The sequence below is a fragment of the Ranitomeya imitator genome, chromosome 4 (assembly GCF_032444005.1).
Source record: "Ranitomeya imitator isolate aRanImi1 chromosome 4, aRanImi1.pri, whole genome shotgun sequence".
NCBI classification, from domain to species: Eukaryota; Metazoa; Chordata; class Amphibia; order Anura; family Dendrobatidae; genus Ranitomeya; species Ranitomeya imitator.
Window position 1 is genome coordinate 703,334,782 of NC_091285.1, and position 21,850 is coordinate 703,356,631.

A 21,850-nucleotide genomic window follows, 5' to 3' on the forward strand; every position below is an offset into this window, starting at 1 on the left:
CATTAAGCTTGGATATGTTCCTGTATCTATATAGTAGACTCGGTTATGTTCTTGTACTATGTAGAAAAATTGGTTCTGTCCCCACATGTAAAAGTTAAAAAAAAAACAGTACATACTCACATTCTGATGTCTGTCACGTCCCCCGCCGTCAGCTTCCCTGCACTGACTGTCAGCGCCGGCCGTAAAGCAGAGCACAGCGGTGACGTCACCGCTGTGCTCTGCTTTACGGACGGCGCAGACACAGTCAGTGCGGGAAGCTGACGGCGGGGGACGTGACAGATATCGGAATGTGAGTATGTACTGTTTTTTTTTTTAACTTTTACAATGGTAACCAGGGTAAATATCGGGTTACTAAGCGCAGCCCTGCGCTTAGTAACCCAATATTTACCCTGGTTACCCGGGGACTTCGGCATCGTTGAAGACAGTTTCAACGATGCCGAAGTCATTCCCCTGATCGATGGTCACTGGAGAGAGCTGTCTGTGTGACAGCTCCCCAGCGACCACACAACGACTTACCAACGATCATGGCCAGGTCGTATCGCTGGTCGTGATCGTTGGTAAATCGTTTAGTGTAACGGTACCTTTAGTTCTGTACTCGTGACTATGTCATGTGCCCCATTCTAATTCCATATCTTTGTACCCTTTACTATTATTTTTAAAGCCTATTATATCTGCTGCCTTACTGCAGCGCCCAGAGATAAGCAGCCTGAAGATAAGCCATTTCAACTCATGAGTTAGTGCTTTCTAATTGCACCCTAGACTAAAATTTGTAAGCCAACCCTTGGTCACATTTACACTTACGCCAATCTAGTAATGATTCAAAAGACTCACCTTGAAACTGAGGCAGCATTTCACCTCCTAGTGTAGAGATAATAAATATTTGGATTATACAGATGTAAGTATATACAATCTACCATTATATTGACACCGTTGTAGAGCAGAAGTTAGTAAAGTCCGAAGTGAAGGACGATCAGTCAACATATGATGGGTAGAAAAAATTATTGTCTGATCTCTAATGTATACACAGGAGGATGAAACAGTATATAAAAACTTCCTTCTCACCCCACAATGGGGGTGATCTTTTTCTGTCTTTTCTTATTCTCAGGTCCTCTACCAGACGCCTATGTGTTTGAGGGTTCTATGCAGGATCTTAGTTGTTCCCAGCATCGCGCTTTTGTGGACAGAGTGCTCAGAAGTGGCTCCTGGATCTGTTGTAGCAATTTTCCCAATTTGGGGGTCACTACTCCAAGTGCTTTTATCACCACTGGAATCACTGTTGCCTTCACCTTCCACATCTTCTCCAGTTCTCCTTTGAGGCCCTGGTATTTCTCCGACTTCCCATATTCCTTCTTTCTGATGTTGCTGTCACTTGGCACTGCCACATCTATTATCATTGCTATCTTCTGACCCTTGTCTACTATCACAATATCTGGTTGGTTAGCCAATACCTGCTTATACATCTGGATCTTGAAGTCCCACTGGAAATTATCCCTTTCTTTCTCCACCACTTTTTCTGGGGTCTCCCACCTGAACTTAGGGGGATATAGCCCATATGCTGTTCAGATGTTCCTGTACACAATTCTGGCTACTTGTTTGTGGCGTTTGGTATTCTCTATACCTGCTTGTATTTTGCATCCTGCCACTATGTGTTGGATGGTTTCTGAGGTTTCTTTGCATAGTCTGCACCACGGGTCTTGTCTTGTGTCGTAGATTACTGCTACTTAGTGTTGAGCATTCCGATACCGCAAGTATCGGGTATCGGCCGATACTTGCGGTATCGGAATTCCGATACCGAATTCCGATACTTCCCGCGTATCGGATACCGGAATCGGAAGTTCCCAGAATTCAAACTGAACGCAGCAGCCAATGAGGAATGATTGGAAGTGTGGGCACATCCTGTTTAGCATGGTGGGCATGTAAGTACTGGCAAGGCTGTGATTGGCTGCTGAAATGATGTCACTCTGCACTATAAAAAACGCTGCCACCATTTTGCGCTCACTCTGCTGTGATTTCAGTTAGGGACAGGACGCTGTGTTCTAACTGAGGGCCAGTTGAGATAGCTAATTGCTTTATTTTCCTTTCCCAAGGCTAATTTTGCAAAACGCTGTGTGTTCTTCACTGTTCACCTTGCTCTTGCCTTGCAGCGCTGTTTTAACAGCGTTCTGCAAGGTCTGTGTGTGTGTGTGTGTGTGTGCAGCTCACTCTGTAGTCTGTGTGCAGCTATATACCCGGTTTTATTCAGCTCAGGGGGGGTTCACACTGCCTCACACAGTTGTCCTTTTTTGCTCATAGTGCAGCCTGCTGCACATTTTTTCTCAAATTTCCTATTAGTGTTTTTCCATCCGTCTCCAGCTAAATTGTGGAAAAACACAACATAGGATAACCTAGAGGTTTTTTTTTGGGCCTTGCAGCGCCGTTTACGGCTGTCTGCACGGTCTCCGTGTGAGCACAGCTCGCCCTGCAGTCTGTGTGCAGCCATAGCCGGTTGGATTCAGCTCAGGGTGCGTTACTGCCTCATACCTTGAAAAAAAATTTCCTTTTTTTCAAATAGTGCAGCCTGTTTAAAATTTTAAAAAAAATTTCCTATTAGTGTCTTTCCACCCGTCTCCAGCAAAATAGTGGAAAAACACTAGATAGGATAACCTAGAGGAGGGTTTTTGGGCCTTGCAGCGCCGTTTACGGCTGTCTGCACAGTCTCCGTGTGAGCGCAGCTCGTCCTGTAGTCTGTGTGCAGCCATAGCCGGTTGGAATCAGCTCAGGGTGCGTTACTGCCTCATACCTTGAAAAAAAATTTCTTTTTTTTCAAATAGTGCAGCCTGTTTAAAAATTTTTAAAAAATTTCCTATTAGTGTCTTTCCACCTGTCTCCAGCAAAATAGTGGAAAAACACTAGATAGGATAACCTAGAGGAGGGTTTTTGGGCCTTGCAGCGCCGTTTACGGCTGTCTGCATGGTCTCTGTGTGAGCGCAGCTCGTCCTGTAGTCTGTGTGCAGCCATAGCCGGTTGGATTCAGCTCAGGGTGCGTTACTGCCTCATACCTTGAAAAAAAAATTCCTTTTTTTCAAATAGTGCAGCCTGTTTAAAATTTTAAAGAAAAATCCTATTAGTGTCTTTCCACCTGTCTCCAGCTAAATAGTGGAAAAACACTACATAGGATAACCTAGAGGAGGGTTTTTGGGCCTTGCAGCGCCGTTTACGGCTGTCTGCACGGTTCCCGTGTGAGTTAAACTTGCTCTGTAGTCCGATCTGCATAAAACAAAAAAAGTAAAGTTCACCAAACACCACTTAACACTTGTGTAGGCCACATTTGAAAAATAATAAAGTTTAGTCCACACTTTACAACATTAGTGTTTCTTACACCTGTTAGGAGGAGCTTTTCAGGAATAAGCACACTAAGGCCTTATTACTTTTCTGCTTATCTTTATCTGTCAACCAAGATGAAGAGGGCAGGGAGTAAGGCACGTGGGCGTGGGCGCGGAGCAGGGAGAGGAGCAGGGAGAGGATGTGGTGATTCTGTGCCTGCTGCGGGCACCGGTGACTCGTCGTCACTCAGTTTCAGCAGGGAACAGTCCTTCATGCGCAGCTTTGTCGGAGAGCGCCGTGCACCGCTGCTGCGTGAAGATCAAATTGAAGCCGTTGTCGGGTGGATGGCAGCTAATGCCTCGGCATCGGCTTCAGTTAGTGCCACAATCTCTCAGGCACAGAGCACTGGAGAGCAGCCATCTGTCTCTTCACCACCTGCCAAATTGGCCAGGCAGTCAGAGAGCCCAGGACAGGAGCCGTCTCTACTTCTGTTCTCTGAATCTCTTGGCTTTGAAACAGGGGGCCAGCCAAGCAGCATTGGAGAAATGGAAGAAGAGGCAGTGTGCACTGATGCCCAACAGCTATGTCTCTCTGACTCTGAAGAGGCGGGTGGGTCAGTGCCTGTGGTGACCACAGCGCAGTACGCATCTGATGATGAAACTCAGGTGCCGCTTTCTGGTGCGTACTGTGCTGCCGAGACTACCCAGGAGGAGCAGTTGGTGGCAGAGGGTAGTGGAGATGATGAGGTCCTTGACCCGTCGTGGCGTGAGGAACAGGAAGGTGGTGGGAGCAGCTCAGAGGAAGAGATTCCCCTAACGGGCCAAAGAGGGAGAGGGAGGGGGAAGACTGCGGAGCCTGTAGCCTCCACTTTGGCACCCGTTAGGAGCCTATCTCTCCCACAAGCCAAAAAGGGCGCTCCCAAGACGTGCAGTGCCTGGTCCTTTTTTGACACAGTTGCAGATGACATTTGTTTGGTCAAATGCAAGCTGTGTCATCAGAAAGTAAAAAGAGGTAAAAGTGTCAGCAACCTCAATACCACAAATATGTGGAAACATGTGCGGACCAGGCATGCGGTGGAGTTACAAAAACACACTGAAGACCTAGGCCAACCAACAGCGGCAGCTACCACCTCTTCAGCTCGTGTTGCTTCTTCCTCCAGCTCACGCACAGCTGGTTCGGCTTCCTCCTTGGATCGCCATGGAAGAACCTCTGGCACTGTTGTCCAGAGACCTAGTGTAATTCCACCCACAGTACCACGTTCCCAGTCATCCTCACACTCCCAGCCTAGTCTACAGCCATCGGTAGTACAGGCATGGGAGAAAAGGCGGGCATTCTCGGCAAACCACCCCCGAGCACAGGCTCTGAATGCAGGCATTGCCAAACTTCTGTCCCTGGAAATGCTCTCATTCAGGCTGGTGGAGACTGACAGCTTCCGTGACTTGATGGCATTGGCAGTCCCACAGTACAAGGTGCCCAGCCGCTTTTACTTCAGAAGGTAAGCTGTCCCTGCCCTGCACAAGCATGTGGAGGGACAAATAAAACACGCGCTACTGAACGCCGTCAGTAGCAAGGTCCACCTCACCACCGATGCGTGGACCAGTCACCATGGACAGGGGCGATACCTTTCCGTCACTGCCCATTGTTTTAATGTTGTTGAGCCGGGTACAGACCGTGCGAGTGGCGCAGGACGTGTCCTGCCCACTCCAAGGATTGCAGGAATCCAGTCTGTACGGATTGACTCCTCCTCTTACACCAGTTCCTCAGATTCATCGCTGCAGGATCCGTCACAGTGCACCTCCACATGGACCCGTGAATGTTTACCTATGACCGACATGAGCACAGCCGTGGCCAAACGTCAGCAGGCCGTCTTGAAATTAGTTTCTTTGGGGAATCGAAGCCACACAGCGCAGGAGCTCTGGAATGCCCTAAAGCAGGAGAGCGATGTGTGGTTTGTGCCAGCGAATCTCCAGCCAGGCATGGTAGTGTGTGACAATGGCCGAAATCTGGTGGCAGCTTTAGGCCTTGGCAACCTCACTCACATCCCATGTCTGGCACATGTGCTCAATTTGGTTGTGCAGAGTTTTCTGAGGGACTATCCGGATCTTGATGCACTTCTGCACAAGGCCCGCCTAGAGTGTGCTCACTTGCGGCGTTCCAGCATGGCAAGATCCCGCATTGCTGCTCTGCAGCGTCGGTTTCGCCTTCCTGAACATCGCATCATATGTGACCTACCTACCAGGTGGAATTCCACGTTACATATGTTGGAGCGGTTGTGTGAGCAGCAGCAAGCAGTAATGGAGTACCAGCTGCATCAGGCGCAAAAAAGTCGCAGTCAGCGCCGATCAGACTTCACAACCACAGAGTGGGCCACTATGAAGGACGTCTGCCAGGTTTTGCATCCTTTCGATTATTCCACGCGGATGGCAAGTGCAGATGATGCACTAGTCAGCATGACTGTCCCCCTTATCTGCTTGCTTCAAGAAACCCTGCAAGGGATAAGGGATGATGTGGAAGAGGTGGAGGATGAGGAGTCACCTTTTCCATCAGCTTCTGGGCAGTCAGCGCCACGTGGTTCCTCACAAAGTGGTCGGCAGGGGACCCTTTGTGAGGATGATGAGAAGGAGTCAATGGACAAGGAAGAGCTACGTCCAGAGGAGGGAGTTACACCATTGTCCAGTGGTCAGTGTGTACAGCGAGGGTGGGGTGATGAAGAGCGGGCAGAGATCATGTCTCAAGCAGGGGACAGCGTTTCTGGGCCAGTTGGCAGTCTGCAGCACATGGTTGATTTCATGTTGCAGCGCCTGAGAGACGACCGCCGCATCGACCACATTCTCAACGTGCCTGATTATTGGGTGTACGCCCTCCTCGATCCTCGCTACCGTGACAATGTCCAAAACCTCATCCCGGCGTTGACACGGGAGCGTAAAATGCGGGAGTACCACGACACACTGATGAATGCCATCATCTTCTCCAGTCCAACTGAGAGGAGTGCTGCTAGTGCTTTACAAAGCAGCTCAGTGCGTCGAGGCAGTGGAGGAGGAGGCTCTGCACAAAGAGGGAGCAGAAGCAGTGCCTCTGCCCAAGGCAAGCCCAGTATGGCACAACTGTGGAAAAGTTTTGTGTGCCCGCCCCAAATGTCTACACCATCACCGGCGGCTCCAGTCAGCAGGAGGCAACGGTTCCGTCAGATGGTGACAGACTACATGGCTTGCCCTCTTAGTGTACTCCCAGACGGCTCTTCCCCGTTCAAGTTTTGGGTCTCTAAGCTGGATACATGGCCAGAGCTAAGCCAGTATGCATTGGAGGTGCTGGCTTGCCCTGCGGCTAGTGTCTTATCGGAACGTGTCTTTAGTGCCGCAGGTGGTGTACTAACAGACCGTCGCATGCGACTATCCTCCGATAACATTGACCGGCTTACTTTCCTGAAAATGAACAAGGCCTGGATTTCGCAGGAATTTGCCACTCCTCTGCCTGATTAAGTAATTGGGTGTCATCCAGGTCTCCTGATGTGTTCATCTTTCTACCACCTGAACTGCTAATCCTGGGCTCCAACACCGCCAGTTGAGGCTCAGAAGTGCAGGCTGCACAGTCAAAACATAAGACCCAGTGTTATTGGGTTTCAGTAACGTCAGCTGATCCCCAGCTGTGTAGCCGGCAATGTGTCCCGCGACCGCCACGCTGGCACAACAACCTAAATGTAAGGGAACATGTCCCCCGCCCCCCCCCCCCCTCGGCGTTTGTTACTGAAAGAGCAATCTTGTGCAGCAGTAATGTTGCACAAGGAAAAGGTAGCTCTTTTATTTTACCTCCTTGCACACGCAGAATTTAACACTTATAAAATGTGTTCACTGATACCGTTATACCGTCCCGGAGCTGGGACTTTCCTTCATAATGTGACGCAGCACAGCCGTCATTCCTACCCCCTTGGTGCCATGCACTGCCTCCTCAGCGTTGTTTTAAGCTGTCACGGAGCCTGCGCTGTTCTGTTATCCCTTGGCCATGGCCAGTTTGCGCTGCCTGTCTTCTGACATAATTTGGTGTCAGGATGGCTGCCCCTGTGCGCCCGCGCTGCCCGAGAACCCGCCTCGCAGTGTCTTCTGATTGAATCATACTGCGAGCCTGGGATCCATGGGCATGCGCAGTGCATATCTTCACCTCGGGCTCTCGCCCATCTCTCTCCGCCTTCTTTAGACTATGCGCCGTCAGCTGATCCCTAATAGCATGCCACGGCCGTGATGCTGCACAGTCTGAAGAAGAGGGAAGGAGGGGAGTGAGAGTCGAGGATATGCACTGTGCATGCCCATGGATCCAAGGCCCGCAGTGGGATTACATTAGACGACACTGCGAGGTGAGATCTGGAGCAGCGTGGACGCACAGGCACTGACAGCCTGACATCAAATTAAGTCAGAAGACAGGCAGCGCTAATTGGGCATGGCCAAGGGATAACAGAACAGCGCAGGCTCCGTGACAGCTTAAAACAACGCTGAGGAGGCAGCGCACGGCACCAAGGGGATAGGAATGACAGCTGTGCTGCGTCCCATTACGAAGGAAATTCCCACCTCCGGGACGGTTTTACGGTATAAGGTGACACATTTTTAGTGTTTACTTCTGTGTTTGCAAGGAGCATAATTAAAAGAGCAACCTTTTCCTTTTGCATCCTTAGTGCTGCACAAGATGGCTCTTTCAGCTACAAATGTCTTGGGGGGGGGGCGGTTAAATGTTCCCTTTCAACTTGCTCCAATCAGGATTCGGCCTACACTCTGTTCCTCTGCTCCTCCTGCTGTCCCTGGGCTCTAACACCGCCAGTTGGTGCCTGGAAGTGCTGTGTGCACAGTCAACAGTCGCTCCTCTGTTAATGGGGTTCAGTAATGTCAGCTGATCCCCAGCTGTGTGTGCGGCAATACCTCCAATCTGCTCCTCCTGCTGTCCCTGGGCTCTAACACCGCCAAAGAAGTAAGACAGGCAATTAACAGTAAAAAGAAAGCATTTGCACTACTAAAGCAGGATGGCACCATTGAAGCTCTAAAAAACTATAGGGAGAAAAATACTTTATCTAAAAAACTAATTAAAGCTGCCAAAAAGGAAACAGAGAAGCACATTGCTAAGGAGAGTAAAACTAATCCCAAACTGTTCTTCAACTATATCAATAGTAAAAGAATAAAAACTGAATCTGTAGGCCCCTTAAAAAATAGTGAGGAAAGAATGGTTGTAGATGACGAGGAAAAAGCTAACATATTAAACACCTTCTTCTCCACGGTATTCACGGTGGAAAATGAAATGCTAGGTGAAATCCCAAGAAACAATGAAAACCCTATAGTAAGGGTCACCAATCTAACCCAAGAAGAGGTGCGAAACCGGCTAAATAAGATTAAAATAGATAAATCTCCGGGTCCGGATGGCATACACCCACGAGTACTAAGAGAACTAAGTAATGTAATAGATAAACCATTATTTCTTATTTTTAGGGACTCTATAGCGACAGGGTCTGTTCCGCAGGACTGGCGCATAGCAAATGTGGTGCCAATATTCAAAAAGGGCTCTAAAAGTGAACCTGGAAATTATAGGCCAGTAAGTCTAACCTCTATTGTTGGTAAAATATTTGAAGGGTTTCTGAGGGATGTTATTCTGGATTATCTCAATGAGAATAACTGTTTAACTCCATATCAGCATGGGTTTATGAGAAATCGGTCCTGTCAAACCAATCTAATCAGTTTTTATGAAGAGGTAAGCTATAGGCTGGACCGCGGTGAGTCATTGGACGTGGTATATCTCGATTTTTCCAAAGCGTTTGATACTGTGCCGCACAAGAGGTTGGTACACAAATTGAGAATGCTTGGTCTGGGGGAAAATGTGTGTAAATGGGTTAGTAACTGGCTTAGTCATAGAAAGCAGAGGGTGGTTATAAATGGTATAGTATCTAACTGGGTCGCTGTGACCAGTGGGGTACCGCAGGGGTCAGTATTGGGACCTGTTCTCTTCAACATATTCATTAATGATCTGGTAGAAGGTTTACACAGTAAAATATCGATATTTGCAGATGATACAAAACTATGTAAAGCAGTTAATACAAGAGAAGATAGTATTCTGCTACAGATGGATCTGGATAAGTTGGAAACTTGGGCTGAAAGGTGGCAGATGAGGTTTAACAATGATAAATGTAAGGTTATACACATGGGAAGAAGGAATCAATATCACCATTACACACTGAACGGGAAACCACTGGGTAAATCTGACAGGGAGAAGGACTTGGGGATCCTAGTTAATGATAAACTTACCTGGAGCAGCCAGTGCCAGGCAGCAGCTGCCAAGGCAAACAGGATCATGGGGTGCATTAAAAGAGGTCTGGATACACATGATGAGAGCATTATACTGCCTCTGTACAAATCCCTAGTTAGACCGCACATGGAGTACTGTGTCCAGTTTTGGGCACCGGTGCTCAGGAAGGATATAATGGAACTAGAGAGAGTACAAAGGAGGGCAACAAAATTAATAAAGGGGATGGGAGAACTACAATACCCAGATAGATTAGCGAAATTAGGATTATTTAGTCTAGAAAAAAGACGACTGAGGGGCGATCTAATAACCATGTATAAGTATATAAGGGGACAATACAAATATCTCGCTGAGGATCTGTTTATACCAAGGAAGGTGACGGGCACAAGGGGGCATTCTTTGCGTCTGGAGGAGAGAAGGTTTTTCCACCAACATAGAAGAGGATTCTTTACTGTTAGGGCAGTGAGAATCTGGAATTGCTTGCCTGAGGAGGTGGTGATGGCGAACTCAGTCGAGGGGTTCAAGAGAGGCCTGGATGTCTTCCTGGAGCAGAACAATATTGTATCATACAATTATTAGGTTCTGTAGAAGGACATAGATCTGGGGATTTATTATGATGGAATATAGGCTGAACTGGATGGACAAATGTCTTTTTTCGGCCTTACTAACTATGTTACTATGTTACTATGTTAGTTGGTGCCTGGAAGTGCTGTGTGCACAGTCAACAGTCGCTCCTCTGTTATTGGGGTTCAGTAACGTCAGCTGATCCCCAGCTGTGTATCCGGCAACGTGTCATGCGACCGCCACGCTGGCACAACTAAAATGTAAGCGGACCTGTCCCCCCCCCTAGGCGTTTGTTATTGAAAGAGCCACCGTGTGCAGCACTAATACTGCACAAGGAAAAGGTCGCTCTTGAAATTATGCTCCTTGGAAATGCTGAACTACACACTCATGTAATGTGTCCCCTCACACCGTCCAACCGTCCCAGAGGTGGGACTTTCCTTTGTAATGTGACGCAGCACAGCCGTCATTCCTACCCCCTTGGCACCGTGCGCTGCCTCCTTTGCGTTGTTTGATTCCGTCATGGACCCTGCGCTGTTATGTTATCTCTTGGCCATGGACATTTTGCGCTGCCCGTCCTCTGACATCATTTGTTGTCGTCCTGGCTGCGCCTGTGCGTCCACACTGCCCGAAATGCCACCTCACAGTGTTGTCTAATGTGATCCCACAGTGGGCCTGGGATCCATGGCCATGCACAGTGCAAATACTAGCCTCTCACTCCCCTTCTTCACGCTTCTTCAGACTAGGCGGCGTCAGCTGATCCCTAACAGCATGCCATGGCCGTGACGCCACACAGTCTGAAGAAGCAGGAAGGAGGTGAGTGAGAGGCGATGATATGCACTGCGCATGCCCATGGATCCCTGCCCCGCAGTGGGATTACATTAGATGACACTGCGAGGTTGTATCTCGGGCAGCTTTGACGCACAGGCACTGCCAGCCTGACACCTAAATGATGTCAGAAGACGGGCACCGCTAACTGTGCATGGCCAAGGGATAACATTACAGCGCGGGCTCCGTGACAGAACCAAACAACGTTGAGCAGGTGTCGCACGCCACCAAGGGGGTTCGAATGATGTCTGTGCTGTGTCACATTACAAAGGAAAGTCCCACTTCCGTGACGGTTTGACGGTGTGAGGGGACACATTATATGAGTGTGTACTTCAGCGTTTGCAAGGAGCATAATTTTAGGAGCCACCATTTTCCATGTGCAGTATTACTGCTGTACAAGATGGCTCTTTCAGCAATAAATGCCTGGGGGGGGGGGTGTTAAAGGTTCCCTTTCAACTTGCTCCACTGCAGGCTTCGGCCTACACTCTGCTCCTCTTTGATTCCCTGGGTTTCAACACTGTCAGTTGCCACCTGGAAGTGTTGTCTACACAGAAAAAACACTAGCTGATGTGTCAGTGGGGTTCAGCACCGCCAGCGGTTCCTGTTATGTAGGCAATCCAGTGACACAGTGTGCCAGCAATCAGAGCACATACAGTGATCTGACAATAACCCAAAAACAATAGAACGAGATCTGAGACGTGGAATCTCTGTAGACTGCAAACCTGAACCTATCCTAAACACAACTAAAAGTGGCTGTGGATTGCGCCTGACACTACCTAGGCAACTCGGCACAACCTGAGAAACTGACTAGCCTGAAGATAGAAAAACAAGCCTGGCTTGCCTCAGAGAAATACCCCAAAGGAAAAGGCAGCCCCCCACATATAATGACTGTTAGCAAGATGAAAAGACAAACGTAGGGATGAAATAGATTCAGCAAAGTGAGGCCCGATATTCTAGATAGAGCGAGGATAGCAAAGAGAACTTTGCAGTCTACAAAAAAACCCTAAAGCAAAAAACCACGCAAAGGGGGCAAAAAGACCAACCGTGCCGAACTAACGGCACGGCGGTACACCCTTTGCGTCTCAGAGCTACCAGCAAAACGAATGGACAAGCTGGACAGAAAAAGTAGCAACAAAAACAAAGCAGCACTTATCTAAGCAGAGCAGCAGGCCACAGGAAAGATCCAGAAGCTCAGATCCAACACTGGAACATTGACTAGGAGCAAGGAAGACAGAATCAGGCGGAGTTAAATAACAAAGCAGCCAACGAGCTCACCAGAACACCTGAGGGAGGAAGCTCAGAAGCTGCAGTACCACTTGTGACCACAGGAGTGAATACAGCCACAGAATTCACAACAGTACCCCCCCCCTTGAGGAGGGGTCACCAAACCCTCACCAGAGCCCCCAGGCCGACCAGGATGAGCCACATGAAAGGCACGAACAAGATCTGGAGCATGGACATCAGAGGCAAAAACCCAGGAATTATCTTCCTGAGCATAACCCTTCCATTTAACCAGATACTGGAGTTTCCGTCTAGAAACACGAGAATCCAAAATTTTCTCCACAATATACTCCAATTCCCCCTCCACCAAAACCGGGGCAGGAGGCTCAACAGAAGGAACCATAGGTGCCACGTATCTCCGCAACAACGACCTATGGAACACATTATGTATGGAAAAGGAGTCTGGGAGGGTCAGACGAAAAGACACCGGATTGAGAATCTCAGAAATCCTATACGGACCAATAAAATGAGGTTTAAATTTAGGAGAGGAAACCTTCATAGGAATATGACGAGAAGATAACCAAACCAGATCCCCAACACGAAGTCGGGGACCCACACGGCGTCTGCGATTAGCGAAAAGTTGAGCCTTCTCCTGGGACAAGGTCAAATTGTCCACTACCTGAGTCCAGATCTGCTGCAACCTGTCCACCACAGAATCCACACCAGGACAGTCCGAAGACTCAACCTGTCCTGAAGAGAAACGAGGATGGAACCCAGAATTGCAGAAAAATGGAGAGACCAAGGTAGCCGAGCTGGCCCGATTATTAAGGGCGAACTCAGCCAACGGCAAAAACGACACCCAATCATCCTGGTCAGCAGAAACAAAACATCTCAGATATGTTTCCAAGGTCTGATTGGTTCGTTCAGTCTGGCCATTAGTCTGAGGATGGAAAGCCGAGGAAAAAGATAGGTAAATGCCCATCCTACCACAAAAGGATCGCCAAAACCTTGAAACAAACTGGGAACCTCTGTCAGAAACAATATTCTCAGGAATGCCATGCAAACGAACCACATGCTGGAAGAACAAAGGCACCAAATCAGAGGAGGAAGGCAATTTAACCAAGGGCACCAGATGGACCATTTTAGAAAAGCGATCACAGACCACCCAAATGACTGACATCTTTTGAGAAACGGGAAGGTCAGAAATGAAATCCATCGAAATATGTGTCCAAGGCCTCTTTGGGACCGGCAAGGGCAAAAGCAACCCACTGGCACGTGAACAGCAGGGCTTAGCCCTAGCACAAATCCCACAGGACTGCACAAAAGCACGTACATCCCATGACAGAGATGGCCACCAGAAGGATCTAGCCACTAACTCTCTGGTACCAAAGATTCCAGGATGACCAGCCAACACCGAACAATGAAGTTCCGAGATAACTTTACTAGTCCACCTATCAGGGACGAACAATTTCTCCGCCGGACAACGATCAGGTTTATTCGCCTGAAATTTTTGCAACACTCGCCGCAAATCAGGGGAGATGGCAGACACAATGACTCCTTCCTTGAGGATACTCACCGGCTCAGATGAACCCGGAGAGTCGGGCACAAAACTCCTAGACAGAGCATCCGCCTTCACATTTTTAGAGCCCGGAAGGTATGAAATCAAAAAATCGAAGCGGGCAAAAAATAACGACCAACGGCCTGTCTAGGATTCAAGTGCTTGGCAGACTCGAGATAAGTAAGGTTCTTATGATCAGTCAATACCACCACGCGATGCTTAGCTCCTTCAAGCCAATGACGCCATTCCTCGAATGCCCACTTCATGGCCAGCAACTCTCGGTTGCCCACATCATAATTACGTTCAGCAGCCGAAAACTTCCTGGAAAAGAAAGCACATGGTTTCAACACTGAGCAACCAGAACCTCTCTGTGACAAAACCGCCCCTGCTCCAATCTCAGAAGCATCAACCTCGACCTGGAACGGAAGAGAAACATCTGGCTGACACAACACAGGGGCAGAACAAAAACGACGCTTCAGCTCCTGAAAAGCTTCCACAGCAGCAGAAGACCAATTAACCAAATCAGCACCCTTCTTGGTCAAATCGGTCAATGGTTTGGCAATGCTAGAAAAATTACAAATGAAGCGACGATAAAAATTAGCAAAGCCCAGGAATTTTTGCAGACTTTTCAGAGATGTCGGCTGAGTCCAATCCTGGATGGCTTGGACCTTAACCGGATCCATCTCGATAGTAGAAGGGGAAAAGATGAACCCCAAAAATGAAACTTTCTGCACACCGAAGATACACTTTGATCCCTTCACAAACAAAGAATTAGCACGCAGGACCTGGAAAACCATTCTGACCTGCTTCACATGAGAGTCCCAATCATCTGAGAAGATCAAAATGTCATCCAAGTAAACAATCAGGAATTTATCCAGATACTCACGGAAGATGTCATGCATAAAAGACTGAAACACAGATGGAGCATTGGCAAGTCCGAACGGCATCACTAGATACTCAAAATGACCCTCGGGCGTATTAAATGCAGTTTTCCATTCATCTCCTTGCCTGATTCTCACCAGATTATACGCACCACGAAGATCTATCTTAGTGAACCAACTAGCCCCCTTAATCCGAGCAAACAAGTCAGATAACAATGGCAAGGGATACTGAAATTTAACAGTGATCTTATTAAGAAGGGGGTAATCAATACACGGTCTCAGCGAACCATCCTTCTTGGCTACAAAAAAAAACCCTGCTCCCAGTGGTGATGACGATGGGCGAATATGTCCCTTCTCCAGGGATTCCTTCACATAACTGCGCATAGCGGCGTGTTCAGGCACGGATAAATTAAATAATCGACCTTTAGGGAATTTACTACCAGGAATCAAATTGATAGCACAATCACAATCCCTATGCGGAGGTAGGGCATCGGACTTGGGCTCTTCAAATACATCCTGATAATCAGACAAGAACTCTGGGACCTCAGAAGGAGTGGATGACGAAATAGACAAAAATGGAACATCACCATGTACCCCCTGACAACCCCAGCTGGATACCGACATAGAGTTCCAATCCAATACAGGATTATGGGTTTGCAGCCATGGCAACCCCAACACGACCACATCATGCAAATTATGTAGCACCAGAAAGCGAATAACTTCCTGATGTGCAGGAGCCATGCACATGGTCAGCTGGGTCCAGTACTGAGGTTTATTCTTGGCTAAAGGTGTAGCATCAATTCCTCTCAACGGAATAGGACACCGCAAAGGCTCCAAGAAAAACCCACAACGTTTAGCATAATCCAAATCCATCAGATTCAGGGCAGCGCCTGAATCCACAAACGCCATGACAGAATACGATGACAAAGAGCATATTAAGGTAATGGACAGAAGGAATTTGGATTGTACAGTACCAATGACGGCAGACCTATCAAACCGCTTAGTGCGCTTAGGACAATCAGAAATAGCATGAGTAGAATCACCACAGTAGAAACACAGACCATTCAGACGTCTGTGTTCTTGCCGTTCAACTCTGGTCATTGTCCTATCGCACTGCATAGGCTCAGGTTTAATCTTAGACAATGACTGGGCAGTTAACTTACAGGGTTACAGTCTGTTTAGAAAGGATCGTAAAAATCGGAGAGGAGGAGGGGTTTGTCTCTATGTAAAGTCTTGTCTAAAGTCCACTTTAAGGGAGGATATTAGCGAAGGGAATGAGGATGTCGAGTCCATATGGGTTGAAATTCATGGAGGGAAAAATGGTAACAAAATTCTCATTGGGGTCTGTTACAAACCCCCAAATATAACAGAAAGCATGGAAAGTCTACTTCTAAAGCAGATAGATGAAGCTGCAACCCATAATGAGGTCCTGGTTATGGGGGACTTTAACTACCCGGATATTAACTGGGAAACAGAAACCTGTGAAACCCATAAAGGCAACAGGTTTCTGCTAATAACCAAGAAAAATTATCTTTCACAATTGGTGCAGAATGCAACCAGAGGAGCAGCACTTTTAGACCTAATACTATCTAATAGACCTGACAGAATAACAAATCTGCAGGTGGTCGGGCATCTAGTAAATAGCGACCACAATATTGTACAGTTTCACCTGTCTTTCACTAGGGGGACTTGTCAGGGAGTCACAAAAACACTGAACTTTAGGAAGGCAAAGTTTGGCCAGCTTAGAGATGCCCTTAATCTGGTAGACTGGGACAATATCCTCAGAAATAAGAATACAGATAATAAATGGGAAATGTTTAAGAACATCCTAAATAGGCAGTGTAAGCGGTTTATACCTTGTGGGAATAAAAGGACTAGAAATAGGAAAAACCCAATGTGGCTAAACAAAGAAGTAAGACAGGCAATTAACAGTAAAAAGAAAGCATTTGCACTACTAAAGCAGGATGGCACCATTGAAGCTCTAAAAAACTATAGGGAGAAAAATACTTTATCTAAAAAACTAATTAAAGCTGCCAAAAAGGAAACAGAGAAGCACATTGCTAAGGAGAGTAAAACTAATCCCAAACTGTTCTTCAACTATATCAATAGTAAAAGAATAAAAACTGAAAATGTAGGCCCCTTAAAAAATAGTGAGGAAAGAATGGTTGTAGATGACGAGGAAAAAGCTAACATATTAAACACCTTCTTCTCCACGGTATTCACGGTGGAAAATGAAATGCTAGGTGAAATCCCAAGAAACAATGAAAACCCTATATTACGGGTCACCAATCTAACCCAAGAAGAGGTGCGAAACCGGCTAAATAAGATTAAAATAGATAAATCTCCGGGTCCGGATGGCATACACCCACGAGTACTAAGAGAACTAAGTAATGTAATAGATAAACCATTATTTCTTATTTTTAGTGACTCTATAGCGACAGGGTCTGTTCCGCAGGACTGGCGCATAGCAAATGTGGTGCCAATATTCAAAAAGGGCTCTAAAAGTGAACCTGGAAATTATAGGCCAGTAAGTCTAACCTCTATTGTTGGTAAAATATTTGAAGGGTTTCTGAGGGATGTTATTCTGGATTATCTCAATGAGAATAACTGTTTAACTCCATATCAGCATGGGTTTATGAGAAATCGCTCCTGTCAAACCAATCTAATCAGTTTTTATGAAGAGGTAAGCTATAGGCTGGACCACGGTGAGTCATTGGACGTGGTATATCTCGATTTTTCCAAAGCGTTTGATACCGTGCCGCACAAGAGGTTGATACACAAAATGAGAATGCTTGGCCTGGGGGAAAATGTGTGTAAATGGGTTAGTAACTGGCTTAGTGATAGAAAGCAGAGGGTGGTTATAAATGGTATAGTCTCTAACTGGGTCACTGTGACCAGTGGGGTACCGCAGGGGTCAGTATTGGGACCTGTTCTCTTCAACATATTCATTAATGATCTGGTAGAAGGTTTACACAGTAAAATATCGATATTTGCAGATGATACAAAACTATGTAAAGCAGTTAATACAAGAGAAGATAGTATTCTGCTACAGATGGATCTGGATAAGTTGGAAACTTGGGCTGAAAGGTGGCAGATGAGGTTTAACAATGATAAATGTAAGGTTATACACATGGGAAGAGGGAATCAATATCACCATTACACACTGAACGGGAAACCACTGGGTAAATCTGACAGGGAGAAGGACTTGGGGATCCTAGTTAATGATAAACTTACCTGGAGCAGCCAGTGCCAGGCAGCAGCTGCCAAGGCAAACAGGATCATGGGGTGCATTAAAAGAGGTCTGGATACACATGATGAGAGCATTATACTGCCTCTGTACAAATCCCTAGTTAGACCGCACATGGAGTACTGTGTCCAGTTTTGGGCACCGGTGCTCAGGAAGGATATAATGGAACTAGAGAGAGTACAAAGGAGGGCAACAAAATTAATAAAGGGGATGGGAGAACTACAATACCCAGATAGATTAGCGAAATTAGGATTATTTAGTCTAGAAAAAAGACGACTGAGGGGCGATCTAATAACCATGTATAAGTATATAAGGGGACAATACAAATATCTCGCTGAGGATCTGTTTATACCAAGGAAGGTGACGGGCACAAGGGGGCATTCTTTGCGTCTGGAGGAGAGAAGGTTTTTCCACCAACATAGAAGAGGATTCTTTACTGTTAGGGCAGTGAGAATCTGGAATTGCTTGCCTGAGGAGGTGGTGATGGCGAACTCAGTCGAGGGGTTCAAGAGAGGCCTGGATGTCTTCCTGGAGCAGAACAATATTGTATCATACAATTATTAGGTTCTGTAGAAGGACGTAGATCTGGGTATTTATTATGATGGAATATAGGCTGAACTGGATGGACAAATGTCTTTTTTCGGCCTTACTAACTATGTTACTATGTTACTATGTTACAATACCGCCAAATGGTGCACAGATTTACGCTCGCGCAAGCGTCGACCGATCTGAATGGCCAAAGACATAGACTCATTCAAACCAGCAGGCATAGGAAAACCCACCATGACATCCTTAAGAGCCTCAGAGAGACCCTTTCTGAACAAAGCTGCCAGCGCAGATTCATTCCACTGAGTGAGTACTGACCACTTCCTAAATTTCTGACAATATACTTCTATATCATCCTGACCCTGGCACAAAGCCAGCAAATTTTTCTCAGCCTGATCCACTGAATTAGGCTCATCGTAAAGCAATCCGAGCGCCAGGAAAAACGCATTGACATTACTCAATGCAGGGTCTCCTGGCGCAAGAGAAAATGCCCAGTCCTGAGGGTCGCCGCGCAAAAAAGAAATAATGATCAAAACCTGTTGAATAGGATTACCAGAAGAATGAGGTTTCAAGGCCAGAAATAGCTTACAATTATTTTTGAAACTAAGAAACTTAGTTCTATCACCAAAAAATAAATCAGGAATAGGAATTCTTGGTTCTAACATAGATTTCTGATCAATAGTATCTTGAATCCTTTGTACATTTGTAACGAGATTATCCATTGAAGAGCACAGACCCTGAATATCCATGTCCACACCTGTGTCCTGAAACACCCAAATGTCTAGGGGAAAAAAAAAAAAAAACTGAACACAGAGCTGAGAGAAAAAAAAAAATGATGTCAGAAATTCTTTTTTTCCCTCTATTGAGAATCATTAGGTAGGCTCCTAGTACTGTTATGTAGGCAATCCAGTGACACAGTGTGCCAGCAATCAGAGCACATACAGTGATCTGACAATAACCCAAAAACAATAGAACGAGCTCTGAGACGTGGAATCTCTGTAGACTGCAAACCTGAACCTATCCTAAACACAACTAAAAGTGGCTGTGGATTGCACCTGACACTACCTAGGCAACTCGGCACAACCTGAGAAACTGACTAGCCTGAAGATAGAAAAACAAGCCTGGCTTGCCTCAGAGAAATACCCCAAAGGAAAAGGCAGCCCCCCACATATAATGACTGTTAGCAAGATGAAAAGACAAACGTAGGGATGAAATAGATTCAGCAAAGTGAGGCCCGATATTCTAGATAGAGCGAGGATAGCAAAGAGAACTTTGCAGTCTACAAAAAATCTCTAAAGCAAAAAACCACGCAAAGGGGGCAAAAAGACCCACCGTGCCGAACTAACGGCACGGCGGTACACCCTTTGTGTCTCAGAGCTACCAGCAAAACGAATGGACAAGCTGGACAGAAAAAGTAGCAACAAAAACAAAGCAGCACTTATCTAAGCAGAGCAGCAGGCCACAGGAAAGATCCAGAAGCTCAGATCCAACACTGGAACATTGACTAGGAGCAAGGAAGACAGAATCAGGCGGAGTTAAATAACAAAGCAGCCAACGAGCTCACCAGAACACCTGAGGGAGGAAGCTCAGAAGCTGCAGTACCACTTGTGACCACAGGAGTGAATACAGCCACAGAATTCACAACAGGTTCCCCTGCTGTGTAGTCGACAACGTGTCCAGCACAAGCCATGCTGGCACAACACAACAAAAGCTGCCACCAGTGCAGGCTTCGGCCTACACTCTGCTCCTCTCCTTCTCCTGCTGACCCTGGGCTCTAACACCGCTAGTTTTTGCCCGGAAGTGCTAGCTGCACAGAGAAAAACACCAGCCAATGTGTTAGTGGGGTTCAGCACCGCCAGCTGTTCCCCTGCTGTGTAGCCGGCAACGTGACCTGCAAACGCCACGCAGGCACATGAACTGAAATTAAAGGGACCCTGACCCCCACCCCCAGGTGTTTCTATGTATAACAGCCACCTTGTACAGCAGTAATGCTGCATTTGTACAAGGTGGCTGTCTTTTTCTCCTTGCCCACGTGGAACTCAACACGTACACACTGTGTCTCATCAGAAACCATTCCACTGTCCCCGAGGTGTGACTTTCCTTTCTAATGATACGCAGCACCCCCTTTGGTAGCGCTGCCCGTCTTCTGACATCATTGGTTGGCTGCCTGTGCCTGTGCGTCCGCCATGCCCGACACAACCCCCCTCGTCTCATATATTTTCGCTGCGAGGGTGTGATTGATGGGCATATGTAGTGCATATCTTCGCCTGTCTTCATTCATCTCCTTCCGGCTTCTTCACACTGGGCGGCCTCATGGCTGTGGTAGGCGATAAGGGATCAGCTGAAGCTGCCCAGTTTGAAGCTGGTGTAAGGACATGTGTGTGCGGCAAACATATTTACTGCACAAGGCCATGAATCCCAGCATCGCAGTGTGATTTTTTGAAAACACACTGTGGGTCTGGGATTCATGGGCATCGCTAACCGCACCGGCCGACATGAAATGAGGTGAGAATACAGGCAGCACTAACAGCGCATGGCCAAGGGATAACAAGAGCGCAGACTCCTGTACAGCAAATAACAACGCTCAGGAAGCTGCACCCATGCACCAAGGTGTTATTTGGGACACCTGTGCTGTGTCTCCTTAAAAAGACAAATCACGCCTCCACTACAGTTTGACTGTATAATGGACTAAATTGTGTTTGTGTTTCATTGTGCGTGTGCAAGTAGAAAAATCCATCAAGCAACCTTTGACTTGTGCAGCATTAATGCTGCACAAGGTGTGGCTCTTGTACTTTGCAACACCTGAGGCGGGGTTAAAGGTTACCTTTGAAATTGGTTCTACTAGGCTGCGGCCTACACTCTGCTGCTCTCCTCCTCCTGCTGACCCTGGGCTCAAACACCGCCAGTTTCTGCCCGGACTTGCTAGCTGCACAGAGAAAAACACCAGCCAATGTGTTAGTGGGGTTCAGCAACGCTAGCTGTTCCCCTGCTGTGTAGCCGGCAACGTGTCCAGCACAAGCCACGCTGGCACAACAGACCTAAAGCTGCCACCAGTGCAGGCTTCGGCCTACACTCTGCTCCTCTCCTCCTCCTGCTGACCCTGGGCTCTAACACCGCTAGTTTTTGCCCGGCCTTGCTAGCTGCACAGAGAAAAACACCAGCCAATGTGTTAGTGGGGTTCAGCAACGCCAGCTGTTCCCCTGCTGTGTAGCTGGCAAAGTGACCTGCAAACGCCACGCAGGCACATGAACTGAAATTAAAGGGACCCTGCCACCCAACCCAAGGTGTTTCGATGTATAACAGCCACCTTGTACAGCAGTAATGCTGCATTTGTACAAGGTGGCTGTCTTTTTCTCCTTGCCCACGTGGAACTCAACACGTACACACTGTGTCTCATTAGAAACCATTCCACTGTCCCCGAGGTGTGACTTT

The 21,850-nt window shown here is 47.2% G+C and overlaps 1 protein-coding gene across 1 annotated transcript in view; it reads right to left on the minus strand.

Annotated features, from left to right (window-relative positions):
- Positions 1–21,850, minus strand: part of LOC138677399 (uncharacterized) — a 628,383-nt gene that overhangs the window by 200,611 nt on the left and 405,922 nt on the right. Inside the window, exon 21 of the mRNA XM_069767493.1 lies at positions 832–858. Coding sequence (XP_069623594.1) covers positions 832–858 — 27 coding nt within the window. The remainder of the gene's footprint in view (positions 1–831; positions 859–21,850) is intronic.